Source organism: Budorcas taxicolor, chromosome 3 (genome assembly GCF_023091745.1).
Source record: "Budorcas taxicolor isolate Tak-1 chromosome 3, Takin1.1, whole genome shotgun sequence".
Classification (NCBI taxonomy): domain Eukaryota; kingdom Metazoa; phylum Chordata; class Mammalia; order Artiodactyla; family Bovidae; genus Budorcas; species Budorcas taxicolor.
This window is the reverse complement of record NC_068912.1, coordinates 20,418,924-20,439,391: the sequence shown is the minus strand read 5'-3', so window position 1 is coordinate 20,439,391 and position 20,468 is coordinate 20,418,924. Positions and strand designations below refer to the sequence as shown.

Genomic DNA, 20,468 nt, shown 5'->3' with positions numbered 1-20,468 from the left:
ATGAGGTGTACAGAGGTAAGGTGAAGCTTTGGAAAACTTTATGTATTGATTAATCATGCCTTTTTTGGTCCCTCATTAGTACAGTTTAAAAGCGAAATATATACATTTTACTCAGCACCCTGAATTTCTATACTACTTCTCCCAACCTTAAGAGTAGGGTAAAGATTATAAAATGTGGGATATTTTAAAAATCATTCTGCATCATCTTACCGGTGAGTAGTTCTATCCATGTTTGGACAGTTTCTGTGGGTTCAGTTGCTTTGATGTGTTTGAGAGTTTCATCCAGTAAAACATCACCCGTTGGGCTGTCTGACTTTAGCAGTACCTTTCAGAAAAGAAGAAACAAGAGACTCTGGTTCATCTATTTCATTCAAATTAAAATCAGTGAATATGTTATATATATGAAGTGAAGTGAAGTCACTCAGTCATGTCCGACTCTTTGCAACCCCATGGACTGTAGCCATGGGATTTTCCAGGCAAGAATACTGGAGTCGGTTGCCATTTCCTTCTCCAGGGGATCTTCCCAACCCAGGGACCAAACCTGGGTCTCCGGTATTGTAGGCAGACGCTTTACCATCTGAGCTACGGGTTAAATGTCATAGGAAAAGCAAAGCGGCATAACATATTGTCTCTGTTTCCTCAAGAAATTTAAAATCTAGTATGGACAGATAAAAATAACATTTGAACTGGGTCCCAGTGGGAAACGATATAAATGGTAATGGAGAAAAAAGATTCAATAATAACTCTTTGAGCCTGGAAAACCAACTTGTGAAACAATTAGTAAAGATAGGAAACTCAGGTAAAGTTGATGAAGCTTGGTTTTAACTGATATGGGACAGCCAAGTTGAAATGTCTGGACAATAATTAACTATGTTCCTGGAGGTGGAAAAAGAAGACAGGTCTAGTAATTTGAAAATTAATAACATAAGGGTGATAGATGAAGCTGTAAAGGTAAATGATATCTCTAAAAGGATACAAGGTGATATAAATTGAGATTTAGATATTAAGGAATGGAGAAGTAAATGAAATAGGGTACCGCTAGAGAAGCAAGAGGATGTAATATAACAAAGGTCAAGAAGAGAGGAAATTTCAAATAGGAGGTAGTCAAAAGTGTCAAACACCACATACAGGTTAAAAGAGAAAAATAAATTGAAGACTGAAAATTAGCTGGTGACACCTAAGAAGGTAGTTCCACTAGAGTGCTAAGTATGACAGTGAAGTTGTGAGTGGAAAAAACAAGTAATAAGAAAATGGAGAGAGTCGTATAACTCATGCTAGAGAGGACTTGCAAAATAATTGGAAGGAGGGAAACGGAATGGTTATCTGAGATTGACCAGAGTTAAGACTGCATCTGACCCACATGTTTACCTCCTCATTATATAATACTGTTTCAAAATATTACAGCTATAGATAAATACAGAAAAATAATCAACACCATCTTAGATCTGACTTCTCTGCATAAAAAGGGAAGACAAAACCATGAACTTCTTACAACTCTTTAGACCAAGGATACTTAGATTTCTCTCTCTGCTACAGGATAATTAAACCTGTTAGACAATAAACTGTGGAAAATTCTGAAAGAGATGGGAATACCAGACCACCTGACCTGCCTCTTGAGAAATCTGTATGCAGGTCAGGAAGCAACAGTTAGAACTGGACATGGAACAACAGACTGGTTCCAAATAGGAAAAGGAGTACATCAAGGCTGTATATTGTCACCCTGCTTATTTAACTTATATGCAGAGTACATCATGAGAAACGCTGGGCTGGAAGAAACACAAGCTGGAATCAAGATTGCTGGGAGAAACAGCAATAACCTCAGATATGCAGATGACACCACCCTTATGGCAGAAAGTGAAGAGGAACTAAAAAGCCTCTTGATGAAAGTGAAAGAGGAGAGTGAAAAAGTTGGCTCAAAGCTCAACATTCAGAAAATGAAGATCACGGCATCCGGTCTCATCACTTCATGGGAAATAGATGGGGAAAGAGTGGAAACAGTGTCAGACTTTGTTTTTCTGGGCTCTAAAATCACTGCAGATGGTGACTGCAGCCATGAAATTAAAAGACGCTTACTCCTTGGAAGAAAAGTTATGACCAACCTAGATAGCATATTCAAAAGCAGAGACATTACTTTGCCGACTAAGGTCCGTCTAGTCAAGGCTATGGTTTTTCCTGTGGTCATGTATGGATGTGAGAGCTGGACTGTGAAGAAGGCTGAGCGCTGAAGAATTGATGCTTTTGAACTGTGGTGTTGGAGGAGACTCTTGAGAGTCCCTTGGACTGCAAGGAGATCCAACCAGTCCATTCTGAAGGAGATCAGCCCTGGGATTTCTTTGGAAGGAATGATGCTAAAGCTGAAACTCCAGTACTTTGGCCACCTCATGTGAAGAGTTGACTCATTGGAAAAGATTCTGATGCTGGGAGGGATTGGGGGCAGGAGGAAAAGGGGATGACAGAGGATGAGATGGCTGGTTGGCATCACGGACTCGATGGACTTGAGTCTGAGTGAACTCCAGGAGTTGGTGATGGACAGGGAGGCCTGGTGTGCTGCGATTCATGGGGTCGCAAAGAGTCGGACATGATTGAGCGACTGAACTGAACTGAACTGACAATGGGACAACTGAATAAGTGATATTTTTATTGTCTGGCGTCTCAAATCTTCCTATTCTTCCAAAATGGACTGTTGGTATCTGCCCTGTCATAAGAGGATATTCATGGAGGATGCTCTACCTTTCTGTCTAGTAGTCGCTTCTTACGCATGGTTGGGGGTTCTAGATAGATTCGACCTCGCATGGCCAGCTCTATCAGGATGCCACCTCGCAGGCCAGATGATATGCAGTCATTCCAGAAAGATGTGTAACCCTAGGAAAGGGGAAAAGAGAAAAGAAAGAACGTTCTGAAAGGGGTATGGACTTGCAGCAAGCACCCAAAGAATGTTCCATTTTGTTCTGTGATTCATTTCACATCACATGAACTCAAGGCAAAATACAGAATAAATGAAAAAAAAATCTCTTTAACTTCCTTAATCCACCCCTCCCCCCAAAGTATGACTTTCTAACTTCAAGCTCTTTGTGAATTCCTATGGTTGGGCTGTTAATAACTGGGATGCCAAATTTCAATTTTTGAGAAAAATTTTGGTTTCTTTGCTTCCATGACATTCTAAATTTCACAGTGGGATACAAATAAGTAGAAAGATGTATATTGTTTGAGCTTTTTTACCTCCAAGGTATGTATTAGTTGCAGGCTATTTTGATGGATGGTGTAGTAGAAACCCACCTCTCCCACTGACTAGTTAAGTGACTAGTTAAGGTTATGTTACTTAACCTTTCTCAAGTGCAATGTCCTCATCTGTAAAACAAGGGCACTAATGTCTATATAAGTTTATTTTGAATAATAAGATATACATTATCAATATAAGAAACCATTTAGCATAATACCTGGCATATTGTATGCACTTACATGTTAGTTTCCCTTCCTGAGGAACTACAGGGAATACAAAGATATACAATTAATAGCCACTATCTTAAGGATCTGAAAATGTAGCTGGAAAGACCTGAAAACTTGAGGGAAGCTTTCTGTGACAATATAAAATTTAAATAAAGGCTCAACTGAAAAATGGAGTAGAAGAAACAGGTATAAATTACTATAGAAGGCCTGGTTTAGATGATACTTTTTCAAATTATAAATTACTTTTGGGCTAGAGCAGTCAGGAACTCTTATGGGACCTGAGCTGGGATTTGAAGAATAGGTTGGATTTAGCAGAGAGTGAGGGTTTCCCAGATGAAGGAAGTCATTCAAATTCTACCTATTCTTCAAACAGGCATTTTAAGCAAAAGCATTAAGGAAGGAGACCTCAAATATGTTTACAGATTTAACTCATGGATTTAAAGAGAACTCACGAGATCAAGTTGGTCGGGCTAGGCTGTAGAAAGCCTTGAAGCTTTGAACTTTTTACTGAAAGGCAATATTGAATTCTGAAGGTTCTAAGCAAGGAGTTGTGATTAACACAAGGAAGACCTATCAGTTTTGAACTGTGTAACACGTTTTAGCTATCTTTGGGTGTAGCTTTCCCTCTCACTGGAGAGAGGATGGGTGTGATGTTTGCAGATTCTAGCATGGCTTTCAAGCATGAACAAGACTAAGTCACTATTCTTAACAGTAATGTCTAATATATATTGAACACCTAACTGTTGTAGATTTGTGCTAAGCTTCTTTGCATGCATTATATGATTACATCTTCACAACAATCCTGTAAGGGAGGTTCTACTATTATCCACATGTTAAAGATGAGAAAACTAAGGCTTATGGAGGTTATGTAACATGACAGGTGTGGATTCAATCCTTGGTAGGAAACTAAGATCCTGCATGCCAAATGGTGTGGCCAAAAAACATCCAGTTTTCCTCTTTATTGATTTAGAAGTTATACATTCACTTTTCTTTAGGAAGTTATCTTTGAAATTTTAACATGCATGATAATTTAAAATTAATATACTATTAAAACAAATCAATATATTAATCTCTCCTAATTGGCCAATATTGTATCTTTTACTTCAAAAATTAGACATCATTATTTTATACAGGTAGCACTTGTTTAGATTTACTCAGATGCTTACCAAATTCTTTGCTCACCATTTCTTCTTGCATCTCATATCTCCTTTCTGGTACCATTTTCCTTCTTCCTAAAGTAGAATTTCCTTAAGTAAAAGTCTGTTGAAGGCAAATTCTATTTTGTTGATCTGAAATGTCTTCATTTTACCATTGTTTTAAAAATATTGTTTTTCTGGATATAAAATTCTAGATTGATAGTTTTGTCTTTATCATATTGAAGATATTATGCCCTCCTCTTCTAGCTTCCATTGTTGCAGTGAGAAATCGATCATTCTTATTGATTGTGGTAGGTGGCTTGTCTTTTTTCTTTGGTCCTTTCAGATTTTCTCTTTTGGTGTTTTTCCATTTGACTACAACATAAGTGTGTGTGAATTTATGTAACCTGTTTGGTATACACTTCCTGTATCTGTAGGCTCATTTATTACTTCTCAAAAAATGTCAACTCTTATTTCTAAGAATTTTGGCTTTCCTCTAGTCCCTTAATTCTTTCAATTTTTCTTATTCTAACCTCCATGCCTTTTAACGTCTCGTATATATTTTCCATTTCCATTGTCTCTATATTGCTTTTTCAAGAGTTAGTTCATATCTGACTTCAAATTTATTCTCCATCTATATTTAATATGTTAAACTAACCCCGAGAAAGTGTTAGTTGCTCAGTCGTCTCCAACTCTTTGCAACCCCATGGACTATAGCCCTCCAGGCTCTTCTGTCCATGGAGTTCTCCAGGCAAGAATTTTGGAGTGAGTAGCTATTCCCTTCTCCAGGGGATCTTCCTGACCCAGGGATCGAACCTGGGTCTCCTGCACTGCAGGCAGATTCTTTACCATCAGACCCACTGCTTTACATCTCTTAAAGTTCCATTTATTTTTCACATTTACCTGGTCATTTGTGATCATTTCTTCTTTTGTGATTCATTTTGTGTTCATTTTATGATTCTTTTATTTCTTAAAAAAATCATAGACATTTCACATTGTTTGATTATTTTAATATCTAAGGTCCTTGAATGAACCATTGTTACTTCTGCTGATTCTTTCTCATGGGTGTATTTTTCTTTGTACGTTTGACGACATTTGATTAAGAGGCCCATATTTAATTTTTTATAAACCTATGAGATTTTGGAGGCCTAAACTTAGGATGTATTCCTTTACCTTTTTTTCGACCACAATATGTGGCACATGGGATCTTCCCTGATTAGGGATCAGATCTGTGCCCCCTGCATTGGGAGCTTGGAGTCTCAGCTACTGGATCACCAGGGAAGTCCCTGAGGATGTCTTCCTTTAGAGAAGATCTGCATTTGCTTCTGCTGTGAGTAAGGCATGGTGGGACTGGGAGACTACCAAGAATACAGTTCTGGCAGGGTGAGGGGTAGGGGAGCACACCATATGACTTGTGAGATCTTAGTTCCCTGACCAGGGATCAAACGTGGATCCCTGGAAATGGAAATACTAAGTCCTATAAACTGGACAACCAGGGAATTCCTCCAACAATACATTAAAAAAATTAAGCCTTACCACTATACTGCAGAACTAGAGGTCTTCTAATTCCATTTTCCCCATAACCTTCAAGCTCAAATAAATTATGCAACTCCCTTCCCCTCTTCTCCTCCCAGTCAAATCCAAATTTCTTAGTGAAAGTAGTAGCGAAAGTGTTAGTCACTTAGTTTTGTCCAACTTTTTTTGACTCCATGGACAGTAGCCCACCAAGCTCCTCTGTTCATGAAATCCTCCAGGCAAGAATACTGGAGTGGGTTGCCATTCCCTTCTCCAGGGAATCTTCCCTACCCAGGGACTGAACCTGGGTCTCCCTTATTGCACCTAAATCAGGAGTCTGCTTACTTGTTTCTCTCTGGCATATTTTCCCTAGAACACTATTCTCCAGCTTTCTGGAACAATTTTAAGTACTCTTAATGCACCTTTTTTGCCTACTGGCCTTTGCACACACAGTTCTGTCTAGAAGAAACAAAACTCTTCTTTACTTAGCTCTTCCTTGTTCTTAAGGATTGAGTACAAGGGTCACATCTTCCACATAACCTTCTCCAACATTATCTTTTCCTCCACTCCACCCTCTGGGTTAGGTTCCTCACCTGGGTGTGTGTGGGGGGGTCTACTTCTCCTCTATCATTTATTATTTCATATTGTAATCAACTGCTTATCCTCAGTAGAATATAAGTTTATTATATATTCTATATAAGGAGAGAATATATGACAGTATTTCTCAATATATGTTTCTGGAAAGCACAAATTTATGATTTAAAGTAAATATGTTAACTTGGTAAAAGCTCAGCCTGAACTATAAGCATTCCTAGATTTATCCAAATTTCCTGAGGGTCTGATCTTAGACTCAAAGGTGGGATTAGTTCTCTTCACTGCTTGCCTCATGGCTACTTCAAGAGTAATCTTTATAACTCCTCTTTAAGGAGGGAGTAAGCCTACCCACCACCCCCCACTCCTGAGTAATACTTGGCTTTATAGAAGTTAGCTGCCTAGTTAAGGTTAAACTATAACTTTACTTTAGAATATATAATTTACTTAGGTATAACTTTTAATCCTGTTGACTATGAAGCTCAACAGGTGTACAAACATTTCAACCAGTAATATAGCAATTAGAGGAAAGTTTTCCTTGTTTTTTCATTTCTACCTGACCATATAACTTCTGTTTCAGTAACAACGATATCAGATTATCAACAGAACTATAAATGAGAAGTGCTGCAAATGAAGAAACAATGGCCAGGATGTACAAACTGTGTGTTTTTCAATAGCACCCTTTCCCAACATAGCATCTCACACTATATAAAACTCTTCAAATCAGTTTTTTAACTTTTTATTGAATCATGTCATAATAGTAAAAAAGTATAAGAATATACATGAAGACTTTAAAATACAGTTATAACTCTGAAGTCCATTTCCCTCTAAATTTATCTAGCTGTCTTGGTAAATTCTCAAGCCATGTATAATGAAGATTCCGTGTTAAAGGGTCAGTGCTTTAGTATGCAGGATGATCTAGCATGTGCATACTGAAGTTTACCATTCAATCATTACATTTAATTACCAAAGGCTATATACATGAGGGAAAAAAGAAGAATTTTAGAATCTACTGAGAAACCAAAATGGCACACTGCTTCATGATCGACAGAAAATACTGGAGGACTGCCAGAATGAGATCTTTGAATAGCAGACTTTGTCTTGATTATAAATGTAATACACAATTGTCAAAAAAAGAAGAGATATTTTAGAAATGTGTAATTTAGAAAGTAGAAGTCTCATAATCTTATCACTTCCACATAACAGTTTAGTGGATATTTTCTAGACTTCATACGCATAATGTATTGTATTATACGTTTGCTAATATTACATACAGAAATATGATTATACTGAGTGGCAACTTTCCACTTAGGCATTATTTTGGATATCTTTCCACATCACTAAACACACAGCTACCTCAACCATTGTTATGGGCATAGTACTACATTTTAGATACACTATAGTTTATCTATTTCAAGTCCTTATTGATGTATGTTTGGGTTGCTTACAGTTTTTTGCCATTATAAAAAAATGCTGTAAAGAAATATTCATTTGTATGTGTGCTTCTGTTGAATAAATTCTTAGAAGAAATTTTTGAATCAAAGATTATACATATTGAAACTTTTGATAATGCTATTTGATTCTTGTAAAAGTTTGGGCAATAAGATTTCAATAAATTCTGAGGGTCAACACCTTTGCGCTGAATTTCCACTTAGTCAAGTGTTCATTGTTCAAACCTCTTTAAAGACACACCTTAAGACAACTCTGAAGGTTAAAGATTTTAAAGTTGCCTCCTTGGGGTAAAGAGAGGAAAGAAACCAAAGAAGCGTAAAGCATCATTAAAAGGAGCTTTAAAAAATGTTAGAAAATCCTTAAAGTTGAATGAAAAACAGGCAAATATACAATTTCATATTCAAGATTATCAGTTACATAAAATACTGTCTACTTTAAAAGGTGGTTTTCTAATTTTTCCAAATTAAAAAAATATTTTATTAGGAAAAAAAATCTCAGAAAAAAATCTTTCTCTCCCCCCAATCTCAAGATTCAACATTAAAATTGCTTCACTTTCCGTTACAGAAGGAATTTTGCTGTGTCTTCCTGAAGCCTTTCCTACATGCCCAATTCCAAACGCCAATGTCTGTAAGATGATCTCTAGGATTATCAAAAATTATATAAGAAAACAAGTTTTACAAGCAAAGTGAATTTTATTTCATTTTTTCCCTCTAAAAATTACTTTAAGAAGAGTTAATCTACTATTTTCCTATAAAGTACTCTATTAGGGACTTCCCTGGTGGTCCAGTGGTTAAGATTTTGCCTTCCAATACAGGGGATGCAGGTTCAATCCCCAGTCAGGGAGCTAAGATCCCACATGCCTCATGGCCAAAATCCAAAAACAGAAAGTAGAAGCAATATTGTAACAAATTCAATAAAGGTTTCAAAAAAAAAAGTACTCTATTAAATGAATGGCTCCAAGATCTGATCTATTTTCCTCTTTTATAAATTAATGTGATTCATTCTAACTCCAATTAATATTTCTATGTCTACAGAGCCAAAAGAGACATTTTAGAAAAGGATTAAGCATTACTAAAAGCTCACTTTGCTTAATCATAATGGGGAATAAGGAACTATGATGTTATTCTAATTTTTTAACAGATGATTTCAGCATGATTGGGAAGAATGGATTATAAACCTAGAAAAATGGATATAATTTCTCAATAAACTACATGAAGACTATATCCTTTTAGGATTACTCAGAACATTGGGTGGGAAGATGCAAAGCTGATCATAATAATCAGTTTATTAGTTTTCTCAGGGCTGCCAATTGAGGTTTTGTGTGTGTGTGAAAGCCAGGAATCCTAACCACTAGGCCACCCAGGGAACTCCTTTTCTTTTTTTTTTAAATAAAAGCCACTATCAAAAGTTCAGAAAATAAAAACAAATAACACAGTGGTTGTATTAGTGGTAAAGAATCCACCTTCCAAAGCAGGAGAAGCAAGAGGCATGGGTTTGATCCCTGAGTTGGGAAGATTCCCTGGAGTAGGAAAAGGCAGCACACTTCAATATTCTTGCCTGAGAAATCCCATGAACAGAGGAGCCCGGTGGGCTTCAGTCCATGGGGCCACAAAGAGTCAGACACAACTGAGCAACTAAGCACAGTCCCTTGTCAGTGAAAAAGAAATCCAAAATAAAAGAAAACTGGTTAGCTTTGAATATTCCTACCTTAGCTTTACACCTCATTCTGACCAGTAAAAATCTCCTTAATTTTTATTCTAAACAATTAAAAAATGATTGTAGCACCAGAAACAGTAACTAACTTATATGCCTTTCTTTTCCCACAATGTTACTCAGCAGTATACATACATTTTAGAAAATACAGAAAGAAAAAAGAATCATATAAAATAAAAATTGTTCATAACTTCTATCATCTTATTATTTGCATATATATATATATAAAACCAGATTTTTCTTTATATATATACTACACATATCTTTTCTAATACCCACCAATTTTCCCATCTGCTTCTTCTCTCACAACAGTTTTGGAGCTTTCCTTCATAGAACATTTGTGTAAATTATGGAACAGAATGTACACACTATCGAAAAGAAAGTGAAGTCGTTCAGTCATGTCCAACTCTTTGTGACTCTATGGACTGTTGCCTGCCAGGCTCCTCTATCCATGGGGGTTCTCCAGGCAAGAATCACACACTATAAATTTTCATAAAATACTGAGGCACAGAGGTAGAAGAAACTGTGAGAAAACTTCATAACTTTTCCTAACAAGGAATCAATAGAATATAGCCTAAAATGGAACCATGATTTAAGAAAACATGATCCCAACACTCTTTTTAAAAAACATTTTTGGGAAATTCCCTGCTGTTCCAGTGGTTAGGACTTGGTGTTCACTGCCAAGGGCCTGGATTTAATCCCTGGTTGGGGAACCTTTAAGATCCCACAAGCTGCATGGCCAAAAACAAACAAAAACTGCAATACTATCATACCTAAAAAATTAACAATTCCTTAATACTATAAACTATTCTGTAAGCCTCCAAATTTTATTAATTGTTTAACACATTTTTTAGGATAATTGGTTTGTTTGAATTAGGAGCCAAACAAAGTCTACACATAGTCTTACATTTTCCACAAGCTCTTTTTTAACCTTATTTGTCTTTTAGTAAATGACATTTATGAAAAGTAAGTGATGAAGAAAAGCAATGTTCAAGTTAACCTCAATTTCTTCTTTATGTCAATTTCAAGTAACATGACATCACATTTTTAAAAAATGGAGTAAATCATACTACATGTGCTATTTTTAAAGTAAAATGTAATAAACACAATTTTACTGAAATTTAACACAAAGAGAAAATAAAGTGAATCTGAAGGAAATACTGAACTTCAATCATTTTCTTATTACAAGAGATTTTCCTAACAGACTTATTTCTATGGTTAAAACAGATTATTAAGAAGTTGAGTTTTGTTGTTCAAATGTTTCAATTTTAGACAACATCTAATTGACTTCTTATTATAAAAGATAAAGTTAATATCTCTCCTACACTTTCTCCCATCTTTATTCCTTTACTTCCCAATTTTTAAATTATAAATTTATATGGATACTACTCTTTTATTGATATATAAATTTACATTAGTTTCAGGTATACAACATAATGATGATGATGATATATATATATATATATACACACACACATTGTGAAAGGATCCTGGCAATAAATCTTCTTAACATCAAACATAGTTAATTACAATTTTTTTCTTGTGATGAGAACTTTTAAGATCTACTCTCTGAGCAACTTTAATATATACAATACAATATTATTAATTATAGTTATCATGCTTGAAGATTATATCTCCAGGATTTTAACTGGAATTTTGTACCTTTTTGATTGCCCATAAGACTTAGAAAATGAAGTAACTAAAGACATTGAGAGGTATGATAAATGCAAGGGAATTTAGAGAACCGCAAGGTCACTTTTTGATTTGTAATGGGCTTTGAAAGGAAATGCAGAATTTAACATAAGTTATGGGGATAGTAACACGGCCAGAATATATTAAAAAAAATGTGGGGATTCTGGGAAGTTGCCTTATAGGAAGTATCAGAAATCTGTTTTCCCACCAAGACACAATTTTATCAGTACAATCTGTCTGATATAAGTATTCTCGAACTTGGGAAGCTCTTGAAGGTTTGCAACTTCCAGGGGGAGCCATGGATCACTAATTACAGTTAATTCTAGTCAATTTCAAATTTTAGTTTAGCACAGGCTACCCATCTCCCATCCCCTAATCCCATGGCAGGCAGCCATGCATGTGGCTTATATGCAGCTTATATGTTCCAATTAGGAGCTAGGGTAGGCAATATGGACTCTGCCATCCAAATAACAGGGATCTGCATTCTGATCATGGAAGTGCAGACACAGAGACCATTGTAACCTCCCTTGTTTGCTGCAAGCCCTTCACCTTCTGGCTGAAGTGACTGCCAGCTGATTTAAAGGGTTGATGTCTTTTTCTTCCTCTTTATTTTCTCTTGTCTCCTTTTTGGAGTCAGATACCAAAGACTAGGACATTCAAAAGCAACTACATACACAGGGGAAATTTAAATCAACTAAAAATGAATTAAAGACTGAAGCATAACTCCTGAAAAACAGTAAAACTACAAGAAGAAAACACAGAGGGTAAGCTCTCTCTCCAGGTTTCTTGGACTTGATGCCAAAAGTACAAGCAACGAAAGCAAAAAAATTTAAAAGGGGACTACATCAAATTAAAAAGCCTCTGCACTGCAAAGGAAACCATCAATAAAATGAAAAGGCAACATATGGAATGGGAGAAAATATTTACAAACCATATATCCAATAAGTGATTAACATCCATGGCATACAAGGAACTCATGTAACTCAATAGCAAAAAACCATATTGTGCAATTTAAAAATCGGCAAAGAACCTGAACAGACATTTTCCAAAGAAAATACACAAGTGGTCCACAGGCACATGAAAAGGTGCTCAACATCACTAATCATAAGGGAAATACAAATCAAAACCACAAAGAGGGACCTTCCTGGTTGGTTCAGTGGCTGGGATGCCACGCTCCCAGTGCAGGGGATCGGGGTTCGATCCCTGGTCAAGGAGCTAGATCCCACATGCCACAACTAAGAGTTGGCATACAGAAACTAAGGATCACATGTGTTGCAACTAAGACCTGATGCAGCCAAATAAATTAATTTACATAAGCTAATTTAAAAAAATGACAATGAGTTAACAACTCATACCTGTTAGAATGGCTATTACTAAAAAGATGAGATAACAAATGCTAGCAAGAATGTGGGGAAAAGGGAATTTCTATATACTGTTGGTGGGAATGTAAACTGGTATAGCAACTATGGAAAACAGTGTGGAGGTTTCTCAAAAGAAAGTAGAAACAGGATTACCATATGATTCAGCAATTCCACCTCTGTGTATATATACAAATGAAATAAAACCACTATTGCAAAAAGATATCTGTATTAAACTGCAGCATTTTTCACAATAGCCAAAGCGTGGAAACAATCTAAGCGTCCATCAACAGGTAAATGGATCAAGGAAAAAAATATTACTCAGTCTTAAAAAAAGACAGAAATCCAGTCACTTGTGACAACATGAATGAATCTGGAGGGCATTATGCCCCAGAGATATTTCACCTAGAGGTGAAATAAGCCAGAGAAAAAGATAAACACTGCATGGTATCACTGACATGTAAAATTAAAAACAAACTGAGCTCCTAGAAACAGTAGAAAAGCGGTTGCCCGGGATTGGGAAGTAGGGGGAAAACAGGTAGAGGTTAGTAAAAGGGTGCAAACTTTCAGTTACATAATGAATAAGGTTCTGATGTATACCATGGTGACTATATTGACAACACCATATTGCCATCTACTTTTTCTTAAAGTACATTTGATTTACAATTTTACGTTAGTTTCAGATATATAACAAAGTGATTTGGTTAGATAGATACAGATATTTCCTTTTTCTGATTCTTTTCCATTATAGGTTATTACAAGATACTGAATATAGTTCCCTGTGCTATACAGTAAATTCTTATTTATTTTATATATGGTGATGTGTATCTGATGTCACTGTACTGTATAACCAAAATTTGCTAAGAGAATAAATGTTCTCTTGTACACACACACAAAGGCAAATATCCATCAGGTGATGGGTGTGTTAATTAATGTGATGGGGTAATCTTATTGCAATGTATACATATACAAAATCATCATGCTGTATACTTAATTTCACAATTTTTTTCAGTTATACCTAAATAAATCTGAAAAAACAAAACCCAGCAAATCTGATTTCCAGAGTTACCTATCATTACACTCAAATGTCCAATTTTCAGTCAAAAAATCATAAACAGTTCAGTATCACTCAAAAGAAAAAAAAAAACCAATAGAAACTGTTCCAGAAAGACCAGATGACAGACCTAGTTAACAATACTTTAAAATGATAGATTCTCAAATAACTAAAGGAAGATGTGTAGAAAGTCAGGAAAACAATGTATGAAGGAAATGGAAATATCAGTAAAAAGAAAACCTAAAAATAAATCAAAAAGGAATTCTAGAGCTAAAAGTATAATTACTGAAATAAAAATTTACTAGAGGGATTCAAAGGAAGATTTGAGCAGGCAGAAAAATTAACACACCTGGAGATAGGACAAACTGAAATTATTGAGTCTGAGGAACAGAAAGAAAAAAGATTGAAGAATAATGAACATATCCCAGGGAATTGTGGGATATCAACAAAAGTGAACCAACATACACACTTTGGGTATACTTTTGCTCTCTGCAGGGAGTGCAAAAGGGGCAGAGAGATTATTTGAAGAAATACTGGTCTAAAATTTCCCAAGTTTGATAAAAAGGTATGCATATAAACATCCAGAAGCTCAATGAACTCCAAACAGAATGAACTCAAACATATGCACACTGAGGCACAGTAAAATCAAACAGTTGAAAGTCAAAGACAAAGAGAGAATCTTGAATGCAACAGAAGAGAAGCCACTTGTCCCATACAAGAGAGCCTCAATAAGATTATCAACAGATTTCTCATCAGAAACTTCAGAGACCAGAAGGCAATGGGCTAATATATTCAAAATTCAAAAAGGGGGGGAAAAACACCTGTCAACCAAGAATTCTCTATCCAGCAAAATTATCTTTCAAAAATGAAGGAGAAATTAAGAAATTTCCAAATAAACAAAAGCTCAGGGAGTCCCTTTCCACTAGGTCTGCCCTGTAAGAAATTCTAAAGGGTACCCTACAGGTAGAAATGAAAGGACACTGGACAGTAACTCAAAGCAGTATGATGTCAGTAAAGTAAACACATGGACAATTACAAAAGCTAGTATTATAGTAAAAATGATTTGCAATTCCACTTTTTGTTTTCTACATGATTTAAGAGACTAATACACTTTAAAACATTAGTCTAAAAGCGAGTATTGGTGTAACTTTGGTTTGTTATTCTATATTCTGTTTTGTACATAATTTAAGAGACTAATGCAGCATAATTAGCTTAAGTTTGAGGGCATAAAATATATAAAGATGTAATTTTGTAACATCAATAACTAAAAGGGGTGGGGTGGAGCTGTAGAGAAGCAGTTTCTGTGTGTTAGTTAAGTTGGTATAAATTCAACTTAAAATGTTATAACATTAGGATGTTAAATGTAATCCCCATGGTAACAAAAAAGAAAAGTTACAGAATATACAGAAAAGGAAACGAGAATTGAAACATGTCAGTATATATATGCTCAACTTGAACATAAATTTCACAATTTATTGTTCCAGTTTAACTTTGACTCCCATAAAGAGAGGATAATATGTGCTGTGCAGGATCAAGAAAGAGAAAGTGCAAACTTCTTTGAAAACTCTATTGCTATACTAACAAAATATGAAGAGAGAGACAAAGAGATGAAATGGCTCACATCAAGTTTATAGAAGCAGTGGTCAGAGCCAAAAGTCCAAATTTAAGTGGATGGCTTTTGTCTTAATGTCAATACCAGAAATGTTAAAACAGCATGCATTTGGGTACTGGGAAGCATATATAGAGGCAGGCTCTCAATGAAACAGCTTAAATTATATTTTCCTACTGTTAAAATAGGACTTTGGTCTCCCAGTTTATTACCTTTTGAATCAACAGTAAATAATCCTTTGGGATCACTTGACTAAGATATTAAAAAAAAAAAAAAAGAGCAAAACAAAAGTTCTTTTTGGGGGGGTAACAGCCTATGTTAAAACCATAAAAGCTGACAAACAAGTCTTTCTGATACACTTGCCCTATTCACAATGGCAATACCAGGGACAAGAGATTTATTGTTCATTTTGTGCAATCAGGAAACTAAAAGACCAGGTTGTGACCTAAATTATAAATTATACTTTTAATCTTTTGATTGTAATAAAATGTTTTTGGACTGAGCAACTTTCAAAGAGGAGCAATTTTCTCCACCTATAGCCATTCATCCACAAGTTGTATACTAACATTGCAGCTGATTTTGTTTTTAACTTACAGATTATTTGTTCACTGAGATTTTTTTTTTAACCAGCTTAAAAAAAACTGGCACTTCCAATCTCCCATTGCTAATAAATTATAATGAGTAAATTACAATTGATGAAGGATCATTAGTAATTTTGAAAAGATAAGCATTAACATATTTTAGATTTATAATTTAAAATGAAAGTTTTATTCAGTTTATCATTTTTTTATAGGTATGAATGGTGACATTGTTTGAAAGAACATAACTGGTAAAAGTACAAGAATATTGTTAGCAGCACTATTCATAATGGACTCCTGAGTGTCCATTTACTAGTACAATGGCCATATATTCATATAATGAAATACTACACTGTAATGAACTGAATTAAATTATATTCAACAATATGGATAGATTTCAAACATAATGAACAAAAGAATACATGATAGTATTAACCCCAAAACATAAAGTTTAAAAAACAAGCAAGACGGAAATATATTATTTAGGGATTTATACACGTTAAAACTATAGGGAGATACAGCAGCGTGTGATTAGGGAAGGGCACAAGATGATGCTTCTAGGATGCTGACAATGTTCTATTGCTGGTGGTTACATGAGAGTTTGTTTTTGGGGACTTCCCTGGTGGTTCAGTGGCTAAGACACTATGCTCCCGATCCAGGGAATGCAGGTTCAATCCCTGGTCAGGGAACTAGATCCCATGTCTCAACCAAGGGTACACATGCCGCAACTAAAGACTCCACATGTTGCAATTAAGACAGCCACATGAGTGTTTAAAACTACTTGTTAAATTTTACATATGTGTTTTAAACACTTTTTTGGATAGGTTGTATTTTATAATTTTTGAAAAGTTAAACAATAAAACACACAACTGGATGTCCAACTCTGGTACTTCTTTATAACATCTAAGTTCATTTAAAGGAAATGGGATGCATGTGGTTATTCCAGTTATGGATCACTGAAATTATTTCAAACATGCAACTGATGTTCTTTTTTCCTAGAAACTGTCTCTCTTCACTGACTAATTCTTGCTCATCTTCAGAATTCAGATTAAGACTTATCACCTCCCATAAGTCTTCTCCAATATCTTTTCTCTTTCCCTCTCCCACCTATTATTTTCCACACCTATCCAAGTTAGGTATCTTTCTTCTCTTGTTCCCTCAGTACTCAGAACATAGTATGCATGTATCTCACTTTAGCGCAACAGTCTGCTGACTTTTCTGACCCCTCTCCTAACTTCTCCAGCCACTCTCAGGTCATAGACTATAAATAATCTCAAAAGCTGGGACTATTGTTTTTGTTCTTTTCTAATATTCAGCACTTGTCATATACGAGATATTCAATAGATTTCTGGTGACTAAACGAATGAATGAAAATATATTTCCAGGGGACCTTCTTGTGGTTCAGTGGTTCAGTGCAAGGCAAGGGATACCAGTTTGATCCCTGGCCAGGAAGATTCCACATGCCCCAGGGCAACTAAGCCTGTGCATCACAACTACTGAAGCCTGCGTGCCTAGAGGCCTTGTTCAGCAAGAAGAGAAGCCACCACAATAAGACTGCACACTGCAACTAGAGAGTAACCCCTTCCTCCCACTTCCGGCTCTCTGTAACCAGACAAAGCCCACGTGCAGCAACAAAGACATAGCACAACCAAAAAGAAATAAAAATTTAAAGAAGGAAACACATTTTCATAATACCAGTGAACAATACTGTCAATTTTTACTCCAGTGAGATGAGAAATATGGTGAAAACCTTTTATGTTACATTGCACAGTTGTTGTTGTTCAGTCAGAATCACGTCTGACTCTGCAACACCATGGGCTGCAGCACGCCAGGTCTCCCTGTCCCTCACCATCTCCTGGAGTTTGCCCAAGTTCATGTCCACTGAATCAGTGATGCCATCCAACCATCTCAGCCTCTGTTGCCCTCTTCTCCCTCTGCCTTCAGTATTTTCCAGCATCAGGATCTTTTCCAATGAGTCCACTCTTCGCATCAGGTAGCCAGATTACTGGAGCTTCAGCTTCAGCATCAGTTCTTCCAATGAGTATTCAGGGTTGATTTCCTTTAGGACCGACTGGTTTGATGTCCTTGCAGTCCAAGTGACTCTCAAGAGTCTTCTCTGGCACCACAGTTTGAAAACATCAATTATTTGGTGCTCTGCCTTCTTTATGGTTCAACTCTCACTACATGACTACATGACTACCGGAAAGACCATACAGCCTTGACTACATGGATCTTTGTTGGCAAGGTGATGTCTTTGCTTTATAATACACTGTCTAAATTTGTCATAGCTTTCCTTCCAAGAAGCAATTGTCTTCTAATTTCATGGCTGCTATCACCATTGCAGTTGATTTTAGAGTGCATATAAGTACTCAATAAATGGCATTATTAAGATAGAGTTTTGCAAGGAAGGGAAGAGGGTTAAAAAACACTATCCAAATTTAAAAGATTATGACCAAAAGTCAAAAGCATTAGTAGGTTCATGCTTCTTATAGGTGACTTAGTTATAAAGGTTTTCATAAATGGGAAATTTAAAATATAGTAGCAATTTAATTAAAGCATTATGTGCGGCAGCGGAGTCAGCATCGGCTGCAGCGGGAGACTTTGGCACGATGTTTCATACCATCTTGCTGGTACAGCCTACCAAGAGGCCAGAAGGCAGAACTTACGCTGACTATGAATCTGTGAATGAGTGTATGGAAGGCGTTTGTAAAATGTATGAAGTACATCTGAACAGAATGAATCCCAACAGCCCCTCTATCACATACGATATCAGTCAGTTTGACTTTATTGATGACCTGGCAGGCCTCAGCTGCCCTATTTACCAAGCTGATACCCAGACATACCAGCCTTATAACAAAGATTGGATTAAAGAGATCTACGTGCTCCTTCGTCAACAGGCCCAACAGGCTGGGAAATAGTTGAGTTTGGAAGCATTAGGGGAATGGGAGTGGGCTTGGAACACAGGTGTGTGCAGTGTGCTGTAGTGGAAGTTTTGTATTACAGTTATCCTGTTTCCATTTTGGTATACCCTAGCCAGAATTCAATGTATTAGATAAAATGTGATGATCTTGTTCCATCTGAAAACCCCTTTGCACCTCCCCTTTTTTTTACTTAAACATTTTTATGATGATTTAGATGGAAGTTGGTTTTTGTCAGTTAACTTTGGTTCCAGTACCTCAAACCGTTCATACATGCTTTATAACATCCACCGTACTAATCCTCCTTCAAATTGGGGTGGGGAGTGGAGGCGCAGTTTAGTTATATCCTTAAGATAAAGTCTTGGTGAAAAACAAATAAATGTTCTTTAGTTATATTTTTCAAAAAAAAAAAAAGAAAGCATTAGCTGTCCATAAATCAATATTAGTATCTATAAAAAAACTTTTAATAAAGGCAATAATGACAAACAGGATCTTGATTTCAACAGGAAATAAACCTATTTTATTGTGGTCACGCTGGTAACTCAAGTTTAATTTTCTCAGTTAAGCTTAGTGTTATTGAACCGAGGAAACATCTAATTTTAAATGTATTTGAAAGGTTAGACTCTTCAACACATATTTAAATTTCCTGATTATTTCACAAGACAGTGAAGCTTAATATTTTAAACCAGTCTATGGCAGCTACTCCTCAGAAGAATTTTGAGAAAGTATGACAGTAATATTTCACAAGCAATTGGACTATAAGACCTACTATAATTTCTTTCTAGGCCTACAATTCTTGAAATATTAGTCTCATTATGTTATTTTCTTACAGCTTTTTAAAATATAATCTAAAAAAGTTATAGCATTAGGTTCTACACTGAAAATTTAATGGAAATCTTCAGCAAAAGTTAACTTTGGGATGCAAAGGTTAACATTTCAGAATTTTTTTTTGACATGTCACAAACAAATGATGTAAAAACACGAAATTACACATATACCAAAACATATACTCAAAACATATACCAAAGAAAATAGAGCAAAAATATTCTCCAACTAGACCCAAAAATGAAATGGATGTTGCTGTTTTCATTAGGCTGATTCCCTTTTACTTAAAGGAGAGTCTACAAGTCTTGCCTGGCACTCAAAATCATTTCTACTCTGATCTGAAGCTAATTTGTCAATTTTGAGAAAAGAATGAGATCACTGTTTTTTAAGAATACCACCTGCTTCAGTCATGCTGTTTTGGGTTGTAGTTTTAGCAGCTAAGTGGTGTCTGACTCTTTCGCGACCCCATGTACTGTAGCCCGCCAGGCTCCTCTGTCCATAGAACTTTCCTGGCAAGAATACTGGAGTAGGTTGCTATTTCCTTCTCCAGGGGATCTTCCCAACCCAGGGACTGAATCCA

The 20,468-nt window shown here is 35.9% G+C and overlaps 2 protein-coding genes across 3 annotated transcripts in view; one reads left to right on the top strand and one right to left on the bottom strand.

The window, feature by feature from the left end:
* The window catches only part of GOLPH3L (golgi phosphoprotein 3 like), a 45,369-nt gene that overhangs the window by 19,540 nt on the left and 5,361 nt on the right, over positions 1-20,468 (bottom strand). For both annotated transcript variants that reach the window (XM_052637121.1, XM_052637122.1), the window contains exons 3-4: positions 2,731-2,862; positions 211-325 (exon numbers count right to left, since the gene is read on the bottom strand). In XM_052637121.1, the coding sequence (XP_052493081.1) occupies positions 211-325; positions 2,731-2,862 (247 nt within the window). The remainder of the gene's footprint in view (positions 1-210; positions 326-2,730; positions 2,863-20,468) is intronic.
* On the top strand, positions 18,755-19,063 carry LOC128044719 (enhancer of rudimentary homolog). The gene has a single exon (XM_052637123.1). It carries the CDS (start codon positions 18,755-18,757, stop codon positions 19,061-19,063), a length of 309 nt encoding a protein of 102 aa, XP_052493083.1.